Source organism: Castor canadensis, chromosome 3, assembly GCF_047511655.1.
Source record: "Castor canadensis chromosome 3, mCasCan1.hap1v2, whole genome shotgun sequence".
In the NCBI taxonomy this organism is placed as follows: domain Eukaryota; kingdom Metazoa; phylum Chordata; class Mammalia; order Rodentia; family Castoridae; genus Castor; species Castor canadensis.
The window spans coordinates 8,438,344-8,460,829 of record NC_133388.1 but is presented as its reverse complement, the minus strand read 5'-3'; the positions used below and the strand labels follow the sequence as shown (position 1 = coordinate 8,460,829).

The window sequence follows — 22,486 nt, the reverse complement described above, 5'->3', positions numbered from 1 at the left end:
AAAAGACCTTCCTTTGGCCCTTTGCTTCATGTGTGACAGCAATGCTGAGGACTAGTGTCCAGAGGAAGTAGTCTTCCAAAGTGACCAAAGTCACTTCCAAAGTCTTTTCAAAACGGGAGCTAAGGGCTGGTGTGTGGCTCAAGTGGTAGAGCACTTGTCATGCAAGCATGAGACCCTGAGTTCAAACCTCAATACTGCTTTAAAAAAAAAAAAGTGGAACTAAATAAAGAGTGCCCTGGGGAGTGCTTGCCTAGCATGTGCAAGGCTCAGGTTCTATCCCTAGCACTGAAAAAAGAAAAGAAAAGAAAAGAAAAAGAGCCTCATGGGATGCTCCCTTGATTTGGCCTCTGAGTGTGGCTATAGAGGCTTCCACAGGCCACCAGCATTTACCTCCTAGATCAGGGAGCTGATCCAGTAGAAACAGGTTGAGGAAAAATCCCTCCCAGACATAGTGTCTTGTAGGTGAAACCTCAGTCCCACTGCCAGTCCTGGCTTCTGAGTCTCTTAAAATTGTGAGGGTATTTAATATGTGCTACTGCTCCAGGGCTGTCAAGTTGCTGGGGACATTCGTACTGAGGATTTGTGCATTAAAACACTAATTTGGTCTTTCCAGGAGGTAAGTATTATATGCTGGGAAATCAGAATCTGCAGTATAACAGATCACTACTGCTCTCTTGTCCTGAGGTGAATTTACCAAAAGCTATGAGAAGCAGCCTTTGAACCTCCACATTCACTGGTCTGTCCCGAGCACTCACAGGGAATGATAGAGCCCTGGGGAATAGTTCTAAGACCTGGCAGGCCTGGAGAAGAGACTCTTACTTTTAGAAGTGTACTGAACGCATGTTCACACTAAGGAGAGATACCGCCTGTGTCAGTGATGACTCAGGGCCTCTGATTCCAGCTCCCCTGATCACCTAACTGGAGGCTGGAGTAGAACATTGGTCTGTTCTGGACAGTGTGGAAGAGGAAGCATGGCTGCTCCACTGGGACCTTCTAAGGAAGGTAGGCTCAGGCTGTCCTGCAAGCCCAGGAGCAGTGAGCTGGGGCAAGGGGCATCGGTGGAGGGCGGCAGATGAGTAACACCAAGGAACTGGCGTAGACAAGTAAACACAGTGACTTCCAGTTACTGTTTACCATCAGCTGAGTGTTTTAGAGGATTTAGAGGGAAAGTTGATGATTTGGATGTTCAGTGGATGAGGTGTCATCAGGGCAGGCTTTCCGTAAAGGCATGATCCCAGATGGATGGTTGGTTCCAAGAGTTCCTTCCTACTTGCTGTCTTCTTGTATGTGACATGGGTTTATCAGGAACCTGATCCATAGCAGGTCCATGAGAAACCACTGATTTTAATTTCACAGATGTTTTTGAAGAATTTAAAGGTCTTAAAGGTAATATTTTGTCAAGTTCTGAGGGCCACCAAGGGACAGACATAGACTTTTTCTTAAACAGCACCTGGGAGACTGTGAGGGGTGGGAGCAGTGTGAGGAAGGGTTCCTGGCCAGCCTGCTTGTGGTGCAGTCAGTGGTTGTCCCTCAGTACTGCTCTTTCTCCCACAGGTCACTGAAAGGCTGTAAAGTCACCCTGCGTGGGCACAGGCTTGTCACTTCCAAACCTTGTCACCTCACCCTCTCTATGGATCCCTGTCCTGGTTTGTGTAAGGGAGAAGATGGTAGCCCTCACTGTGTTGTGAGGATTGACAGACTTAAAAAATTACAGTAGTATCTAGCATGTAGAAATAATGAAATAAGGACAAGCTGTTATTATTCCTTAAAATAATTTAAAATGAAAATAGTAGGAACCATTAAGATAAAATATAAAAATTAAATGAGAAATTAAATTTTAAAAATTATTTAAGGAAATTCCTCAATTCACAAACAAGTTTTTTAAAAAACTTAGACTTTCCAGGAGCTGAAGTGCCTTACGCAGTTGAGACTATCAGGCTGGCCAGGGTTTTGTTTGAGCTGCAGACAGAGTGCCGAGACTGGAAGTCCCCGGGCCTCTTCTGTAGCTGCCAAGGGGAATGAAGGGGAGTGAGCCAGCACCCCTTTCCTCCCCTTCTTTTCTTCCTCCTGATCTGCCCAACTTTTAAACCGAAGTCATAACTGCTGGGAGCACTTACAATTAGTTATAACTTGTTTCTATAACATTGTTCAGTCATTATTGTAAATGAGTCATTCTATTGTTTTAAATTTTTGTATCTCCTGCCAGGCATTCTGAAGATAGTTCTTCCCCAAAATGCTGTTTAGACTAAATAAATTTCTTTAAATATAATGCATCCATTTTAAGTGTCTGATATGTTGCATGCATTTTTCTAGGCTAGCAAAACTTGAGGATTATTCCTGTAATTTAAAAAGTTACATTTACCTTTGTATATATATTTATTTTCTTTTTTTATACTGCACTAGGGTTTGAACTCAGGACCTTGCACTTGCTAGGCAGGTGCTCTACCACTTGAGCCACTCCGATAGCTCCTTTATATATTCTGTATTTAAACAAACATGGTTCTTCTAATTTCAGCTTTAAGTCCTGAAATAAGGTAGACAGTATAAAAAAAAGAGTTAAAAAGAAAAAGTAAAGATATGTTAGGCAGATACAAAAGAAAAGCAGAAGTCACGATATTAATTAATACTGGAAAAAGTAGAATTCAAGGTAAAAAATATTAAATGAGGCAAGAATACTTCATCATGCTGAACCATTTAGTCCATAGGATGATAGAACCATGGTGAACTTACATGACCTAATTAACAATAATGTGAGAGGTAAAGGAAATGAAAGACAGAATCAGTAATTACAGTAGTGGTCATTAGCTGGATTTCTCGGCCCTGGCAGAGCATGTGGTGGGTACGGGTTACTAATGTGAGCTGGTAGAGACTTTTAGGTTTGATGGCTGGAAAACAAGGGCTCATGGCCATAAGATTTTAATTTAATATATAGTAATTTACAGAAAACCCACTGCAATTTCTGCAAAACTGAAATAAGCAGAAATTGTATTCCCTCATCATAATGTGGTAGAAATAGCAGCAAGTGCACAGGTGGAAGCAGGCATCCCCAGGAGGCTCTAGGCAGGGGGATTGTTCTTCCTTGTCCTGGCTGGTGCTGCCAGTGCCTTCTTAGCATTCACCTTTCAGTCCTTAAATTCTTTCCCTGAGCAGCTAAAGTAGGCCAGCTGATATATTCAGGCACACCACTCTGCTTTTTGTTTCTTTCCTGAAGTAATTTTGTTGATTTTTTTTTTGACTGACTTGTCTCCCCAACTCAAGTGAAACCTCTATGACCACAGAAACCATATCTGTTTTTGTTGAAAGCTTTACCCTAACATCCAGAATTCTGGCACTCAGTGTACTTTGAAAAAGTATTGCTGGCCTCCTGGTGCTTACCACAGGCTATTCTTATACTGACTGTGTAGAAAGAAGAGGCATCGTGAACCTACCCCTAGCCCAGGTCCTGTGCCTGCTCTGTATTGTAAATGGGGAGATGTGGGGAAGAGAAAGAAAAGAAAAAGAAATAAAACTCTAGGCAGAAAAAATACTGCTACATGAACAATAACTAATAATGATGAAGCACTTTACAATGATTCTGCACTTACACTTACGGACCCTGTGAAGAAGATCCTGTCGTCGCCCATCTTACAGATGGGGGCACAGAAGCAGAGGTTCAGTAAGTCACACCAGGAATGACAGCAGCAAGTAGAACTGAGGTGGAATTGCTTTCATGTACTGCCTCCAAATGGACACAAGACTAAAATGAGGTGATGGCTTACAGAGTTAATATGTGAGCATTCTTTAAAAAGGATGAAAAAAAAAGCTACTTAACCTCTAACATAGAAAAGTTCTAAAATAAATCAATAATTGTTACATTCTTTAAAGACAGAAGCAGAGATGAATTAATTAGGAAACTAAAAAAACGGAAAGAAAAGAATGAAACCCAAGTGTTGCTTTTGGAAGGAGGAATAGACCGTGGAGTAAGGGGGAGAAAGAAAAGACAAATCAGAAACCTAGCTAACCTAGGGAAAAAAGGAGAGAGATCATAGTATGCAGTAAGTATTAATAGGTCAAAGAGAAATAGATCTGAGTATCTCAACCAATTTCAAGATGTCATTGGATAAAATCCAACTAACGTTCTTGATTAGTGGTTTGTTTTTAACTTTAAAAAATAATTTCAGAGCCAGTACCAGTGGCTCACACCTGTAATCCTAGCTACTAATCCTGAGGCCAGCCCAGGCAGGGAGTAAGTAAGTGAGACCCCGTCTCAACCAACAGCTGGGCATAGTAGTGCACACCTATTATCCCAAGCTAGGTGGGAGGCTGAGATTCTCAGGATTGTGGTTAGAGGCTAACGCAGGCAAAAAAGTTTTCAAAAGCCGATCTTAACAGAAAAAAAGCTGGACTTAGTGGCATATGTCTATCATCCTAGTGACAGCAGGAAGCTTAAAATAGGAAGGTCCTGTCCAGGCCAGCCTGAGCAAAAAGTGAGATCCTATCTCCAAAAATAACCAGAGCAAAAAAGGCTGGGAGTATGGTTTAAGTGGTAGCACCTGCTCAGCAAGCACAAAGCCCTGACTTCAAACCTCAGTACCACCAAAAAAATTAATAATCATTTCAGAATTGTGAAAAAGTTGCAAGACTGGTATAAAGAATTTTCTTAATCAGAATTTTGCCACATTTGCTCCACCATTTGTTTACCTCAGATGTTTTCCATGTTATAATTAACATGTAGGTTTTACCAGTCCCTCCCCCTATCTTTAGGGCCCTCATCTTTTTGTCTCAGTCATCCAAGCCGTTGTAAAAAGCAAAGGGCTGAGCTTCTCTAAGGCAGAGCCTTAGCCAAGGAGGCCACCCAGAAGCAGGACTCAGCTCTGTTCTTCTTGATCCTGTAAGTCTTCCTTATTTTGGGAGCTGATTGTTACCTATAAACATATTCCCCCTCTAGACTTGCTTGCTCCCTTGAGGGAGGGTGGCTATAATGACCACCAGGACCAGAAACAGAGGCCCTTGCTAGTATAGAAAGCACTCAGTGGTCACAGATGAAGAGGGTTCTGGAGTAACTTCCCACACTCCTCCTCCTGTTGGTGACCTGTTCTCCTGCTGCACAGCACCTGTGCCATCCTGAACTGGACCTTTGGGGCATCACCAGGCTGCTGTTCCACCTTCTCCAGGCATAGCAGCTTCCTGCTGTCCCCTGCTCCTGTATACCTGGCCACTCCCCACCCCTCCTCTCCAGCCTAGCAGTCCCCTGGCATTGAAGATATAAACCCTTTACAGAGGTCACACTGTTCCTTTAGTGAGGCTCAGGACGGGTGGAACTGTATAATGTGTTTCCCCCTCCATCTGTGATCACAAGTCTCCATTACCTGGTGGGGCTGAACCGATTTACTAACTTGCAATACAGGGTACAGTGACACTCAATTAAAGATGATGCTGATCTATTTATCAGTATATAGGACACCCTGGACACAGGGTGAGGGAGGTAAGAACAGCAGGGTACATGAAACTCAGTTCCCACGGAACCCCTGGATAGGTGGCATCTGGATGCCAACAGTGCTGATCTCAGAATGTTCCTTCCTTTTGTTGTTTGGATTATTTTTTTTACACTGATCATGTATTATTTTTCTAAAGACAGAATTCTTAAAAATTATTTAATGCTAAGGTGTAGTTTCACTTATAAACCAGTGGTCACCTATACACAGGGAGAGAGGTTTTGTTTATGGTACAAGCCCTTAGGTTTTATGTGCAGTACCCACCTGGTAAGTTATTTGCCTAGGTTTACATACACATACACATACCCTACCACTCTTTCCCATTTCTGTTTAAAGCTCTCTTCTGTTTTTCTTTCCCCTTCCTAGAATTTTTTGCTAGCACTTGAGTTCCCGAAAGAGGTGTTCTTTCACAGCCTGAGAGCACCGGAAAAAACCTTATTTTTCAATGTGGAGACTAAGACCTAGACAGGTCAAGCAACTGGTCACACCTGTCCAACAGCAGTGTCTCCTGCACCCTGGTCTGCCTACTAGTTTACAATTGTTATTTGTCTTACCCATTTGAGCTTCCAGCACCTTCTCCCAAAGAACAAAATAGAAAGAAAACAACAACAAAAACCCCAGTTCCACCATAATCCTTTATAAATCCATCAGACTTTAAGGGTGTTTTTCCTTTCAAATCAAGTTATGTCACATATTGATAATCCTAAAATGTTCATGAACTCTCCAGAGACTGACTCCCTTACAATTGTGGACACATTGTAATAACTGGGTTTGGGGTTCATTCAACCTCTTTCAGCCAACTATTGCACTGCTCTCTTGTAAGAACGAGCACAGCAAAGCTCGTCACTGGGCTCTGTTTGCAGGACAGGCACATAATTGTGTTATACAGAACCAGACATCATTCAGTTGAGATTCTGTCTTTCACTAGGTACAAATTTAGTTGCTGAGTGCAGTGTGTTAGTGGCCTGCTTGGAAATGCCTAGAGAAGTAAAATGTTGCTTCTCAAGGAAGAATTGGAGGATAACCAGGATTGAGTGATAGAAGCTAGTAAGTTACTAGGCATTTGGTTAACCAAATGTTAACCAACTAATGTTTATTGAGAGCACCTGTTTGGGGGATATCTCTAAGCACGTTACATTTCTTAACTCACAACAACCCCAATAGCACAAGTATTCCCATTTTCTAGTTGAGAAAACTGTGACCCAAAGAGATGAGGTATTCTGCCCAAGGTTACTAAGGTTGGAAGAGATGATACTGGAACTCTAACCCAGGTATTCCTGCTCTCCAAGTTTGGTTTAGTTTTGTTTGGTTAGTTTTGGGGGCTTTTTGTTTTTTTTTGTTTGGGGGTTTTTGTCTATTTGTTTGGCTTGGTTTGATTTTTTTGTTTTGTTTTGTTTGCAGTACTAAGGTTTGCACTTAAGACCTCACACTTCCTAGGCAGGTGCCATAACCACTTGCACCACTCTGCCAGGGTATTTTTGAGATAGGGTCTCACTTTTGTTGCCTGGGCTAGCCTTGAACCCTGGTCCTCCTGATCTCTGCCTCCCGAGTAGTTAAGATTATAGGTGTGTGCCACCAGCAAGCACCCAGCCTGCCTGCTTTCTGAGTTTTTTGAGACAGAACTTGTTACATAGCAAGGTTGAATTGGAACTCTTATCTTCCTGCCTCTTACTCTTCAATTTCTGAGATTACAGGCCTGCACCACCATGCCTGGCTCTGCCTAAAGTCTTACTACCTTTGTGCTACGTCTGCCTCATGTCTTGGAGGCTTAACAAATATGTGCTAAATGAAGGAGTCAGTCAGGAATGAAGGGGTAACTGTGCCTTGGGATGACCTTGAAATGCAATGAGCCTAAGTTGTTTTAACTATAAAATTTGGCCCATAAATAGTAGATCTGTATTATGTACAGAAGCATATAACCCAGAGGACTAGATCTGAGACTCCCCAAAGGTGGCAGTTTGGGTCCCAGGTCCACATTCCAGCCTCCATTCTCCCCTAAAAAGGGCAGTGATGGAGAGAGGTTCCTCATTCTGCAGTAAAACCACTCAGTATCAGATGTCAAGAGCAGCAGAAAGCAAAGGAAAAGGCCTATAAGCCTCCTGGGAGGCTGGAGGAAAATGCCTGCTGGCTGGGTCGGGTGTGGCCACTGGAGTTGCAAGGCCACCCAAGGAGCAGACCCAGGAGGCTGGTGTCACCCAGGACCACACAGGCCAAGTCTGGGGAGCAGCACTGTCAGCCTGCCAGACCTGCCTGTCCTTCCTCAGAAGCTGAGGTTGCAACTCCCCACTGAACTTCTGTCCATGGTTCTGCCTGGCAAGGCAGGGAAGAGCCCACTTTTCTTTGCAAACTAAAACAGCCTGTAGGCACCCTGGGGGAGCCCTCATTATAGCTTGCCCACCTGCTGTACCAGGAAATAGGCATCAAGCGGAAGTGTGTGTCTGTGATCCTGAGCATAATCTGTGTCCCATGCAGTGTGTGAAAGGGTCAGCTATGGGCTGGGTTCTCAGCACAGAGGGCAGGGGCAGAGGATCAACTTAATGTCTTTTAGCACATACCTAAACATGAACTGGAATGTTTCTCAACCCCTTGAATAATCACCTAAATGGATTACAGTTTTGTAATTCAGGGAGCAGGAATCAACAGCACCTTTTATAAAGTGGCATATGGCTAATGTAGTTGAAGGCCAAGATTTCTCAGTGCTCACATGCCTCCCTCAAGTCTCCATTAAAAAGAAGAAAGGGGTAGGGTACTGCTGGCTTCCAGATTGGCCGCATTGCTTGTTAGTTGATGTTCCTCCCAGGAAACTGCCACCAGAGGTTCCTAAAACAAAGCAAGTGAGCAGCCAGCCTGTCTTGGGCTCCAGCTGGAGGGATCTTCTGTGCTTTTGTCAGTGGCTTCACCCAGGATCATTGGTGACAGGGCTATGGGGTATAGCACAGAGGAGCAGTGTGTCTCTGCTGATTACCCCTGCCACCTTGCCACCAAGGGGCTCCAGCCCAGCATGGGAGAGCATGGCACTGAGTGGCAGCTGCTTGTCTTCTCTTTAGTCCCTACAGGACTAAAGTTGCAGAATACTGTGGCACCTGATCACACCTACTCAACAGATCCCTCAACCCACAAGTGGTAGTAATTAGAGGAAAACCTTCCAGTTTTTTCTCAGTGTGTCTTATCCTATCCAAGCAATTAGTTAAATTTGTTTATTTATTACTTGAGACAGCAGCATTACATGGTTAAGAAATACAGAAGTGCCAGGCACCCGTGGCTCACGCCTATAATCCTAGCTACTCAGGAGGCAGAGATCAGGAGGATCACAGTTCTAAGCCAGCCCAGGCAAACAGTTCTCAAGACTCCTTATCTCAAAAATACCCAACACACGTACACAAGTGCAAGACTTTTTCCATTTATGCTTTGGAATTTGTGCTTGCTCACACACAGTGTGGCCAAGCCAGTAGTTGTGGCCCTTACTGTGTGGTCCTGGAGCACCCTGAGAGAGGAATGCCCCTACTGCTCCAGTCAGTTTCTCTTATGTAGGGTAGGCTGCAGGCAGAAGGAACATGGAAGTCATGGGTCATTTGCACCTGTTATTTGTGGGCACTGAGCTAAGGCCTGGGGATCGGCAGAGGCTGCAGGGGGAAGAGTGCAGTATGCATGACCCCATGTTGTCCACTTTCTTCTCCAAACAGGCTGATCACACAATGAGGCCAAGCTCATTGTATGGGACATCTTAGGAAGCCCCCAGAAATACCTGTCCAGGTCTCCAAGCAAGGAGAATATGGACCACTGCACTGTCTGAGCTCTCTTGGCCCTGAAGAGCCCCTCTCAGAGACAGCAAGAGCCTCTGTGCATCTTCACATGCTGATGTCTCTGACGCTGCTGGCATCTTAGCAGTCCTGAGTTGATGGCCAGGCAAGATGGAATCTGGTACCAACATAAATTGTTGTTAGTGAGTTTTCTTTACTGAGATACCTAAGGCTGGATAACTTAGAAAAAAGAGGTTTATTTACCTCATAGTTTTGGAAACTTAAACCCCAAAATTGACCAGGCCATTGTTTTAGCCTCGGTGACAGTCCTGAGACCAGGCAGTGCATATCTATGTATATCTTTTGGTCTCTCTCCCTCTTATAAAGCCACCAGGATCCACTTATGGGCTCCACCCTCATGACCTTATCTGATCCTAGTTACCTCCAAAGGCTGTACCTCTAAACACTGTGGTGGACTGTTTGTACCCTCTTAATACTTTACAACAAGGATTAAACTTCAACACGTGAATCCTTGAGCGCACACCAAATCATATCCAAACTATAGCAATAATTCATCATCTTAGAGAATGGAGCAGTGGGCATGTCATGTGCTTGGAGAGGCAGCTCAACAGTAGGGCCAGAAAACTCCAGTTTTTTTTTCTGTGCCTCACCTCCTAAAAGGTGACATGTACACACACATGCCATCCTTGACTTCATGGTGCTTCTGCTGCTTTGTGGCTCCGACTCCCAAGCTGCCTGAGTAGCTAGAACTTCAGGTTAGCTCAAGGCCCCCCAGGCCCAAACTACAGGCCATCCAATCAAGTGATTGTGTCCACAGACATTGGTCCTGCTCTCAGTCCTAGCCAGCTGCCACGCGTGAAAAGAGTTCAAGATTCATAGTAAAGAGAGTTTGTATTCAGAACGAAGCACTCATATTTACTCTTTGAGGCACAGAGAAAAGAAGTATAAAAAATATTTATTTTCCGAGTAGCATTTTAACAACTGCACACTGTTTTGTCTGCTTATCAACGTATTGAAAGTTCTGGAATCTTCCTTTGGCAACCTTTTATTAGTCAAATGTTATAAAAGCTGTTACTTCTTCTGAGATGGTGTCCCCTTGTTCTTTAGGTAAATGAACTACTGCATTGCAGGAGCTGCTGGCCACCGGGTGTGGCACTATTGTTTAATATTCAAAGAGTGGAAGACAAAGTGGCATGGGCTCCACCACAGCTAATTGTAGTATCTAACTCGGTTTCCCCACAAGGCATTCTACAGCTAGGTTCTGAAATAGGAATTGTGGCCTGCATCCGTAAATAATGCTGTGTTGGGTTTATATCTTTATTTTTTAGGAGTTCGTTTGACCGTCTTAATCTTTTCCTATAAAAAGCCAAGTCTTCAGTTGGGCTAACATCTGGAACTCCTCTTCTGTGTCACCTGTATTTAGGAGATGGGGACACCATCCTAAATGTACACATGTCCGTGGGAGGTTTTACAACTTCAGCAACCTGAGGCTTAGAATAATTTTATGACCTCTGTGTCCTTATGTAGTAGAGTCTAGAGAAGAAATCAGATTTTTTCCTCCATGTGACTTCAAGTTGTTGCGGAAAAATGCACTTAGCTGAATTAAGAGGTTTCTGAGGAAACCAGTCTCTCCCAGCCTTTGTCTTATCTCCCTCTGACCTGCTGTACACCACCCCTTCCTGTTCCAGGCTGAAGAACATGAATGAACTAGAACTTGGCTTCAACCACTGCTCTGTAAAATGAAATTATCTGCCTTATTAAATTGCCCTGTAATTTCATAAAAAGGGATGGTGGTTGGAGTCGGTGGCAGCAAGGTATGAGGAAAGAGTAATATCACCTGTCTTCATCTACAAACAAAGGTGGGCCACAGAATCCATGGAACCCCACAGAGGTCCCAGGGCTTAAGGCAGAGTGGCTCCAGCTTGTGTGGGAGCCCCATACTTGGAGGAGCAACTCTTTTTCTACATGATGGAGGATACAGATACAGTAACTAATGTGTGCACCAAAGCAGAAAAGCCACCAAATTGGAAGTTGCAAAGGAGCAGCATAGTGATTTTGAGCTACAATTTTTCTCTATCCGAACTTTTAAAACAGGAGTGGCAGTGTAGAAACCTGAGCCACTCGTCATTACCAAGCGTGCACCCAAACTAGTTTGGCAGGCAGCATTTTCATCTCACCCAAATTCCATCCACAAGGCATGGAGGAAGGAGAGTTTCAGGATCCTAATAACAGCAGAGATTGCTTGCTGCCTCACTGTGGTTTCTCAAGGAATGCCATTAAACAAACCATAGTTGTAGGTGGATATGGACGAGCACTCCTGGGATGGTGGCATCATTCTTCAAAGTCCTGTCTGGTTCCTGTTACCCGACAGTTACTTCAGCCCCTTTATATTAGGTCAAACAACATGAAGGGAAACAGGGACACTGCTGCTTTTGAATGAAATAATACCCATTTAGAAACCTGAGCAGGGGCATATCATGTATAGTGAAACTACCTCATCTCATCAAATCCAACACTCTATTAATTGTAGGTTAACCATTTTCTAAAGAAAGAAAAAGTGAAAAATGCAACTTGATTTTAGGGTATGGAAAATATTGGATGAAATAGTATACTTGCATTTTGAAATTAAGAAAGATTTATTGTGAATTTCAGAAGTCATCAAGTTTAAGAACAGTTTGAGATTAACTCAGTGTTAAGACCCTATATGTGTTAGGGGGTCAGGACAGAAGATAATCAGTTGTGTCACTTCATATGTATCAGCCATGTTTGTTTACCATGCTTTTATGTGTGAGAGTTTGGATTCATAGAGTAAGAGGCCACTGTCATTGGCTGGGGTGTTGCCCAGGCGTCGAGTACTTGCTTACCATTTGTAAAGCCCCAGGTCCCATCCCCAGCACCACCAAAAAGGAAGGAAGGGAGGGAAGGAAGAAAAGGAAAGAAAGACAGACGTCATTGTCACCACAGATGATACCTCCCAGGCCAGTTACACACCCCCACCCCACTGCTTCCTCAGGGAAGCAGAACTCAGGCATTGAGACTAAGTTGAGGCCTGGGTCATGGGCTGCAGTGTGGAACTTCTTTGCCAAAGTAGGTTTCCCTACTTCTGTCCTCTTAACTTCGGGTCCATTTGTGTCTCTTCTGAAGAGAGCTTGTCCCAGATAAGATTGCCTCGCTCATCTGCTTGCAAAGCCCCTATAATTCAAGTCCATCTTCCCACTGTCCTCCTCAGATTCTTCCAGAACAGAGCCCGGGGTGGACATATGCCTGTCAAGAGCAAGTGTTTTCTCTGAAGCTCTGGGTCTTTCCTTGAAGTTCATGTAGGTGTTGTGCTCTACTCTGATACATGTAGCATTATTTTGATACTAATTTGTTGTAAATAACGTCACTTCTCAGTTAAATTACCCAAGTTTGTTTCAAAGTCCCATATGTTGAGGATAGCAATAAATGCTGAGGATAAAATGATGAATAAGACAATGTCCCTCCCCTGTTTAGATTTACCATTAAATACTAGTATGGATAACTTAAGAGAATGCAGAATATAATTGATGTCATCAATCAAGGCAATGTTTTGTTGAGGATCATTGGTTTTCCAGGAGAGTACATCCTTTCTAATTTGTCCTTTAACTTTAGGTGTCCCTGCTTTATGCAGTGGACACCCCTAGGTAGTCCTTCCTACCCAGTGTGATAAAGCACTCCAACAGCTGTATCAGCCTCCCCCACCTCTGGCTCCTGTTCTCCCTGAAACTTGGTCCCTCTTTCTTGGCAGCAGAATCACCTCTTCCCTGGGTCCCCATGATGATTTCACACATCTCCACTGGAATACTTCTCACCTCTCACATAGTTTAAGTTGTTTTTCTTTTAGAACAAGTATTCTGTTTTAATTTATCTCTGCCTGCCATTTATATGCTGTTGGATCAATTTCTTTTTGTTTGTTTGTTTTTGTTTTTCATTGCCAGGGTGGAAGCCAGGTCTTCATACATGCTAGGCAAGCACTTTTACCGCTGACCTACACCCTCAACCCTTGCCATAAACAGTTTCTAAATCAGCTCCTAAAAACATGGACTGCATCCTCACAGTCAGGCCCGCTCCAAGACCCTGGTTCTCTTCCCTGCATTACTTCATGCAAATGCTTTACATCCTATGGACAAGCCAAAGAAGTTTTTATTTTGGGTTCATAATTTCTGTTCTTTTCTTTAAGAGAGAGAAAAGAACAAGAGAAAAAAATAGAATAGAAAAAATAGAGACAATCACTCAGATTCTCCTGTTGATTAGGAAAAATTTTCAGTAAAAGAAAGATAATCAGAGCTTAGATCCATGTGAAGCACTGCATAGAGGAGCATAGGAAGTGTGTTGGAATTTTGTGGCTAGCTGTGTTTGCTAATCCCAGGTAGATCTGGGTTGGTTTAGAGGTTGTCAGCATTGACTCATCTCAAGCCAGATGAAAACCACCTACATGTACACGCCCTGGGGTCCCCCTTTAGGCAGCATCTGTGATCTTTGGGAGAAGTAAGGAAGCCAGAGGATGATGTGAAGGAAGGAGACCTATGTGTCACTGTTTGTTTTTAAGTGCTTTTAAATTTTTTTGCCATATGCACTTATTTCTTAGCCTTTTTTATTTAAAATTCACATACAGAAGCATATAAAACAAATGTAAAATGTAGTGAATAATTATAAAACAATCCTATGTACCCACTACCCAGGCCTATAAGTCCTTTATAGTTTTAGGAATGCTAAATAAAGTTATCCTGAATAAGTCCTTTTCATTTGCTTCTTTCATGCAACAGTATTTTGCTAAGATTCATCCATCGCCAAGCACCAGTGGCTCACACCTGTAATCCTAGCTACTCAGGAGGCAGAGATCAGGAGGATCACAGGTTGAAGCCAGCCTGGGCAAATAGTTCACAAGACCCTATATCAAATAATAATAATCACAAAAAAAGGCTGATGGAGTGGCTCAAGGTGTAGACCCTGAGTTCAGACCCCAGTACCACAAAAGAAAAAAAAAGATTCATCCATGTTGTGTCTAGTGGTATTTCACCCACTCCATAACTTTGGAATGATACATATGTCACAGTGTATCTATCTAACCCACCACTAATGAACACATGGGTTATTTCCAGTTTGGGTTGTTAGCAGGGTGCTACTATAGATACTCTTTTAACTGTGTTGTGGTGCATGGATGCATGACATCATGATATCTTGTGTCAGTGTGCAGGTCTGGTTCATGGGGCACAGATGTCAACACTGCTTGATAATACCCAGCCTGCAGCCCCAGCTGCAGCTGGCTCCCAAGACATTGGTAAGTGTGTGCCAGTCTCTTGGGTGACTGGTGTTGTCTAATTATAGGTTTTCTTTGTTTGTTTTTTGAGATGGGGTCTCCTTATGTAGCCCATGCTGACCTGGAACATGCAGTTCTCCTGCCTCAGACTCCCACGTGCTCCTTGAGAGGAAAAAGCCTCCACCAGCTTCTTGGCAGTGTCTTGATAATCATTTTTGGTTTTAGTATAGTTCTGTGCATTGTCAGGGGTGTTTGTTTGTTTGTTTGTGGTACTGGGGTTTGAATTCAGGGCTTCCTGCTTGTTAGGCAGGTCCTCTACCACTTTACTTGAGCTACACCTCCAGCCCCTTTTGCTCTGGTTCTTTCAGAGATAGGGTCTTGCTTTTTTGCCTAGGCCAACCTGAACTGAGATCCTTTACTTTACACTTCCCACTGTCTCTGAGGTGACAGGCACATGATACCACACCAGCTGTTTTCTATTGAGATGGTGTCTTGCAAACTTTTTGCCCAGGCTGTTCTGGAACCATGATCCTACTGATCTTAGCCTCACACATGGCTTGTGATAACAAGTTGATTGGTCTTTTAATGATTATTATTTTGTGCATCTAAAGAAGTCTTTCTCCACTTCTTTCCCTACATAAGCCATTCTTCTGGGGTTTTTGTTTTTGTTTATTTAGTGGTACTAGGAGTTAAACTTACACTTGCTAGGCAAGGCTCTATATCCCTAGCCCTTTTTTGCTTATTTTTCAAATTGCGTCTCACACTTTTTGCCTGGGGCCAACCTTGGACTGTGATCCTCCCAGTTGTGCCTCCCACATAGGTGAAATCACAGGCCACCTTCCCGACTTGTTTGTTGAGATGGGGTCTTGCCTACTTTTTGCCTGGTCTTGCCTTAAACTCCACCTCCTGAGCAGGTGGGAGTATAGGTGTGCCTCTACCACATCTGACTTATGTTACTTTTTAATAACATTAATGTTTTGCTGTTTAGATCTAAATCTATAACCCTCCAGTTTATTTAATGTTTATATATAACAGGATCCAATTTCTTTTCTTTCTCTGTTCTCTGGGCCCTGATTCCTAGTTATCTCAGTACCATGTGTTGAAGGGCTCCCCCTCGCTGTCCTGCATTCCAGTGCTATCTTGAATCCAGGGTCCATCTATGCACAAGTTTGTCCCCAGGGTTTGCTCTCTGTGGCCACACAAAGCTTGGCTTTCATTGTTAAAGAAGCTCACAGGAAGTCTTGATTCTGGAACAGTAGGTCCTCCTGCCTTGTGGTTCTTCTCCAGGACACATGGTAAGTGCTAACCCTTTGTGCTTCATGCACATTGTAAGAATCCACTTAACCAGGTCCACAGAAGAAACTGTTAGGAAGTGGACTGAAACAGCATTGAATGCATAGATTGCTTTCTTACTGGACATGACCTTCGAGATGGGGAGAGGATGAAAGACCAGTCTCACTGCTTGGATAGAGCTCCCAGCTAGTACTAGCACAGACATGCGGGAGAGAGGAACAGTGTTAGGCCTTATGGATGAAATAAAACCAGAGATTGCTCAGAGAGAGGTGATCAGCCTGAGATCTCTCTGTTGTCTCTGTGTTGTGTCTGATATCAGCTGCTTCAGCTGCTTAGCAAATGTTGTGTGACTGTCAAGGAAGCAGTGCTACCTTATGAGCTTCTAGGTCTTGGGTATCTTTTGAGCTATTATCCTCCAGGCTGGTGCCTTGGTAGCTGTCTCTCTGTTCTGTTGGAAACATGTTTATTTGGAAAAGCCATCATGTATATTCCAGAAAGTTCTAGTCCCACTGTCTTTCTATAGCTGTCATGCTGAAAGTTAGCCCTTCATTGTATCTTGGAGCATATCTTTGAACCACCAAGACTTGTCATGTAGAAGGGGGCTTAGCTTTCTTTTTAAAAAAGAACTCCTATCCAACGAGTTCACATGAGTCCTCTTGGCACAGGGTGACAATTTAAAAATTCAGCCTTATCACATCACATTCTATTATTTGGTTAAAATATGTCACATCTGTCAATCCCATCTGTAATTGAGGCACACATTGCTAGCAACATCTGTACCGTTAGCTGTGATAAAGCGCATGTTCAGGACTCATTTGCAAAAGTCTGCAGTGGCTATTTATTTACTGCCTAGCAGTGGTCTCCAGAACCCTTGACCACACTTGCCCATCAGTGAAACAGTCTTGAGCATACCCCTCCATTGTGTGCAAACATGTATGTGAAATACTAGCATCTTAATTTCTTACTCTTTGAAGAAGAAAATGTAAGTAGACATTCTGTTTTTTTCCTACAACCCACTAGTTCATCCTGAGCAAACACAAGCCCACGAGTCCAATTCCTTGAGGCTCTCTGGTGCTGTTGAGATGAGGGACATTTATAAATCTGGAAATCGGCTCCCCATCCTACTTCAGAAGTAACCTTTGCTGAGCAGATAGGCTTTTGAAAGAATGATACATTCTTATCCTCATCATCTTTCTGTTGCTTCAGAGGCCCTGGGCTAATGTCTTTCTCCACTCTCTCCCCCTGCAGGTTCTGCATGAATATGTCTGTACATTTTGCTCCTGGCTATCATTGAGGATTTAGCTTGAAATAACTGGAAATTATCCCAAGTTCACAATAATAAATTAACTAAAATCGAAGGGGTGCTTGAAATTATCTTTGCAAACATGAGGTGTTTGTGATAGCATTTACACTGTTAAGAAATACGTAAAGATATAAAGCACATTCCTTCACCACCTCCACCCAATTTTATTCCCCAAGGCAGAAAATAAGATTTTTTTTAAAATATAGACTGGAGGTGTGGCTCAGGCTGTAGAGCACCTGTACCCAGAGGTCAAACCCTAGTCCCACCAAAAAAAAAAAAAAAAGAAAAAAGTTATGTACTGTTTGATAGAGCCTAAGGATGGAAATTACAGACGTTTTTAAACAGTAAAAAATTTTAGTAGCCAATGAGATATTTTAAAATAACCAAAGAGCTCATGAAATTATAATGACAAACCTTTTTGCAGACTGTAAACAAAAATAATGCAGTATGCTGGGCACTGGTGGCTCAGGCCTATACTCCTAGGTACTCAGGAGGATCATGGTTCAAAGCCAGTTCAGGTAAATAGTTCACAAGACCCTATCTCAAAAACACCCATCCCAAGAAAAGGACTGGCAAAAGGGCTCAAGTGGTAGAGTGTCTGCCTAGCAAGTGTGAGGCCCTGAGTTCAAACTCTAGTACCACCAAAAAAAAAAAAAAAAAAAAAAAAGTGCAGTAACACCTTAACTGCCTGGAATCCTGGAACAGTTAACATAATTTCCAAGTAGTTGAGATTTGCTTGCCTTCTAGAAATTTTTTTGCCTTCTAGAACGTATATGGAAAAAAAGTTTTATTATGCTCTTCCTTCTTAGTCAAAGTAGATTTGTTTTAATGGCTTGTTTTTATTCTGAATATCAGTTGTGCTGTGTTTTAAAAACAGATGTTTTCAAGGCCGATAAGTCTTACTCAGTTTCTCCAACATCCTTGTGAGTTTCCATTCCCAAGTACAAAGTACATTTTATTACTGGCTTTGTGCTCTGCCTTTGGGTAGCTGCATGGACTTGGATGAACTGTTTTGACTCTTACCGTCTGTTTCCTCATCTCAGATGGGACTTACAGTACAAGCTTCATGCTGTTTTTGCAGACTCAGTGGGGAAATATTCTTAAAGGACCTTTTTACCCACTCCTTAGAAGCCAAGCCAGGAATGGGTTCTGAATGAGGTTCATGTGTGACTCCTAGGGTAATTGTGGCCTTCTTAGTTCTCTGTAGTGCTAAGAAAGTGAGACTGCAGAGACAAAGTCCAAATAGTTTTATTGCTCTGGCAATAAATAGGAACTCACTTAAGGCATGCTGGCAAAACTGGAATGTGGACTCAGGTGTAGAATTGATGAGGATCAAAGGCAAGCAAGGGAGTAATTCAGAAAAATGGCCCTTTTTGTGAAAAGGGCTGGATATTTGAATAGTAATGGCCCTGCAAATTGTAACAACGATTTCTCAATTCAAATGTTCGAATAGTCACTGAGTATGCAGAGTGTTTAGGACCAAATGTTTGTTCGCAGGGTCTTATAAGTGTCCTTTAGGCGGTATGGAACTAACCCCTTCACCCTGTTGCGTATCTCTGCATTCAGTATAGCAAATAGGGAAACAGTTCCTTCCCACAAATGGGTCATGATATTGAGGTAGCAGTGTCTGTATACCTGCTGTGTCTAAGGCCAGTGCTGGGTGTTAAGGGATCCAGTGAATAAGAAAACATAATCACACAGCCCTTGCCTTCACAGCATCCAGCTGGGGCCGTAGGACTATTGAGCGGGGTCACTAGCTGTTCAAAGCAATAGGAGATGCTACGTGACTGGGTTAGAGTAGAGTGTCTTATCTAACTGGGAAGTAAGGAAAGGCCTCGTAGATTGCACCTGATCAGGAAGTTGACAGTAGGGTGGTAAAGTATGAGAGCAGCCAGGAGAACTGTGGGCCCAACAGAAGCACACTGCTGAAGAAGCACAGGACAGCCCAACTACTCAGGAACACCTGCTGGTGCGGGAGGGTGGCTCTCAAGACCCCTTGCTCCTAAAGAATATAGGACCCCAAAAAAACTAATGTTTGTGTGAATTTAGCTACAATATTGACAACATCTGAAATTAAACCAGAGGAAAAAATTTAACACATATATATTAATTCATTTAAAATAATAAACCTATTACATGCTGATAGAAGTTAACTTTTTTTTAAGAAAGCAGACACTTTCTAAAACAAAGACAACTTTTGTGAGAAGAGTGACTTGTTTTATATTTTTGGAAATCTCTGTAATACCTGGCTTAGTAGATGATAGTTGGGTCTCCTATCTTGCTTCTGTATTCAGCTTATGGCCCTATGTTGCTATGATTGAGTGTAAGAAGATGTGGGTGGGAAAGAGAAGATTTTTTGATTGTTTTGTTTTTTGTTTTCTTGAGGTACAAGGGTTTGAACTCAAGGCCGCATGCTTGGTAGGCAGGAACTCTACCACTTGAGCCCCTCTATCAGCACAAGAGAAGAGTATTTTTATGGCCTTTCCAGAGAGTTGTGGGTATTTTCTCTAATGTTATACCAAAACTTAAGTGGGTAGCTTCTTGGGCTGGCAGAATGGCTCAAGTGGTAGGAGTGCCTGGCTAGCAAGTGTGAGACTTGGGGTTCAAACCCCAGTACTTCAATAAATAAATAAAACAAGTGGATAGCTTCTTAAAGGAATCTGGTATGGGGAATCTGAAACTGTATGAAGGAGCTGCCTGCACATTTTGTTCCATTAAAATCTAGTGGTCTACCCTACACTTTGAATGACTCTTTTACCCTTGAATGATATTATAACACCATTTATTAATCAGTTGGGAAATACTGGTTCCCTGAATGGTGTGAATCCTCTGAGGCATTTGACCAGTCTTTGTTACATTTCAGTAATCACTGATCTCATCTGCAGCCCAGGGAAGTTGGCAGACTTGCCCTGGCACCCAGAAGTTTTCCACATTTCCCAGAGTATGGGACAATCATATGGATCTTTGCTTAAATCCACCTTCATCACTTGCTAGTCCTACAGTGATCCTATAAACTTGTTTTGTTTTGTTTTTTATCTCCATTGTCTTACTGTAAAAATTAAATGCAAAAATATCAATAATGTATGAAGTTTTCAGTCTGAAATCCAGCCCAGGTAAGCACTCTTTATGTTATTATTTCAGCTTCTGTTAGTGTCATGAGTAGTGTCACTCATCACATGTGGCATGTGCTGACTGTAGACTAGAGTGAGGAATGGAATGGACTTTAAGGAGCACTTGGGTGATTGCTTTCATCGGAAATCTGTAACCAAGTTTGTTTCAGTGATGTTTGTACTGATGCCTGTTGTTCTATTTCTCAGCCAGTGTGGGCAGCCCCTGCACCCTCCCTTGTGGCAGTTTAGAGCCAGTGGAGAAATAAGAGGAAGCACCCTTTCCCTCTGATCCCTTTCCTTGCTATACCTACATTCTACAGTCCTTGCCTTGTGTAAATGTATCCACACCCTCTCCCAGACTGGTGCCTTATTGTTTACCTCTTGTTCTTACTGTTTGCCTAGCACAGTGACTAGCATGTGAGCTGTGGTATTTGTTAAGTGAATGCATTCAGAAGGGATTTATTTTAAACATTACTTTCAGTGTGGTTTGAAACAGTGAAAAAACATACTTTGTCATACCAAACCTGTGATCTGAGTGACCAGCTGATTGTGGTTTTTTTTCTTTCCATTTGTTTAAGGAATGTTTAACCTCTGCTTGCCCCTAACTCATCTCTTTTGTCTTGAACCTCTATTAGTTCAAAATAAAAATAGAAGAACACTGAAAAGTATTTTATGGTCCCTCTGGGTTAAGCATGCTTGCGATCAATATGCTTTGCTTTCTGCTTTTCAGATGTTCCTCCTGCAGATCAAGAGAAGCTTTTTATCCAGAAGTTACGTCAGTGTTGTGTCCTCTTTGACTTTGTTTCTGACCCACTGAGTGACTTGAAGTGGAAGGAAGTAAAGCGAGCTGCTTTAAGTGAAATGGTGGAATATATCACCCATAATCGGAACGTGATCACAGAGCCCATTTACCCAGAAGTAGTCCATATGGTAAGTGACTGCAGCTGAGCTGCAGCAGGACTGGGATGTTTTTAGGAACACTAGGACATCTAGCCCACCATGACACCACCCAGGAAATACCTCCTCTTCCTCCAAGATTTGTGCTTGCATCAGAAGAATGGATGTAGCATTTGTAGGATTAGAGTGATAATAATAGAGCAATCAGTTGCCTTCTAGGGATTTAATATAAGTGCTTTACATTCATTAACTCATTTAATCCACACAACTACCATGTGATAGAAATGTTAGAACTTTTATTTGTATTTATCGCTATATCCTCTTTAAAAATTTTTGTTTGGGTTGTTTAAACATATATAGCATTAATATAGTAGTGCTCTTACATAGTTTAGAAGTAGACATGTTATCCATACATGTGTAGGAAAATTCTAATGAGGTGGTAGAGTTCAAATGTTGATGAAGCCAGGCAGTGGCGGCTCACCCCTTGTAATCCTAGTTACTTGGGAGGCTAAAATCAGGAGGATCATGGTTTAAGGCCTAGGCAAAAAAAAGTTTACCAGATCCCATCTCAACCAGTTGGGAAGTTCTGGAAATTTCAGGAGATGGGGCTTAGTTGGAGGAAGTAAGTCACCGGGGTTTGTCTTTAAAGGTTATGCCAGGTCTCCAATCTGTTTCCCTCTCTCCCTCTGCTTCCTATCCATCATGATGTAAACTGCTTCAGCGTACCTTCCTTTCCGTGATGGACTAAACTCTCTGAAATCATGAGCCCAAATCTGTCTTTGTTCCCAATCTTTTTTGGCAGGTATTTGGTGACAGTGAGGAAAAAAGTAACTAATGCAGAAAATTAGTACAGAGAGTAAGTTCATTGCTGTGACTAAACCTGACCACGTGGTTATTAAGCCTTTTGAATTGGTTTGTGGGAGGAATTTGGAAGAGTTTGGAGAAGCAGACTACAGAAAGGCTAGGATGCTGTAAGCAGTTTAGTGGGCAATTCTGTTGGGAGCTCAGAAAACCAGAATGCTCATAAGAAAATTTAAAAGACTGTGCTCATGCAGTTTCAGATGGGAACAAGGACTATCGAGAATTGGACTAGAGATCATGCCTTTAGTAGGCAAAAGAATTTGCCTACATTTTGTCCATGTCCTGAGAATTTGTGGGAGGTTAAGTTTAAAGGTGATGGACTAACATTATGGCAGAGGAATTTTTAAGGCATTCTGCATTTGAGCTGTGGCATGGCTATTACTATCTGCTTTTAGGCAAGTTTGCAGTGAGACTTGGGAGCAAAAAGCAGAATAGAAAGATTTGGAGAACTTGTAATGTGGTCAGGAAAGCTTATATAAAGTTGGGACTGAGGAAGGTATGGTTGCTAA

General features: G+C 42.6%; 1 protein-coding gene and 1 pseudogene across 8 annotated transcripts in view; both read left to right on the top strand.

Moving 5' to 3' along the window:
* Nucleotides 1–22,486, top strand: part of Ppp2r5c (protein phosphatase 2 regulatory subunit B'gamma) — a 144,623-nt gene that overhangs the window by 68,657 nt on the left and 53,480 nt on the right. For all 8 annotated transcript variants that reach the window (XM_020178852.2, XM_020178854.2, XM_074067148.1 and 5 more), the window contains one exon: nt 20,950–21,149. In XM_020178852.2, the coding sequence (XP_020034441.2) occupies nt 20,950–21,149 (200 nt within the window). The remainder of the gene's footprint in view (nt 1–20,949; nt 21,150–22,486) is intronic.
* Nucleotides 3,359–3,478, top strand: LOC141421782 (small nucleolar RNA SNORA51; annotated as a pseudogene).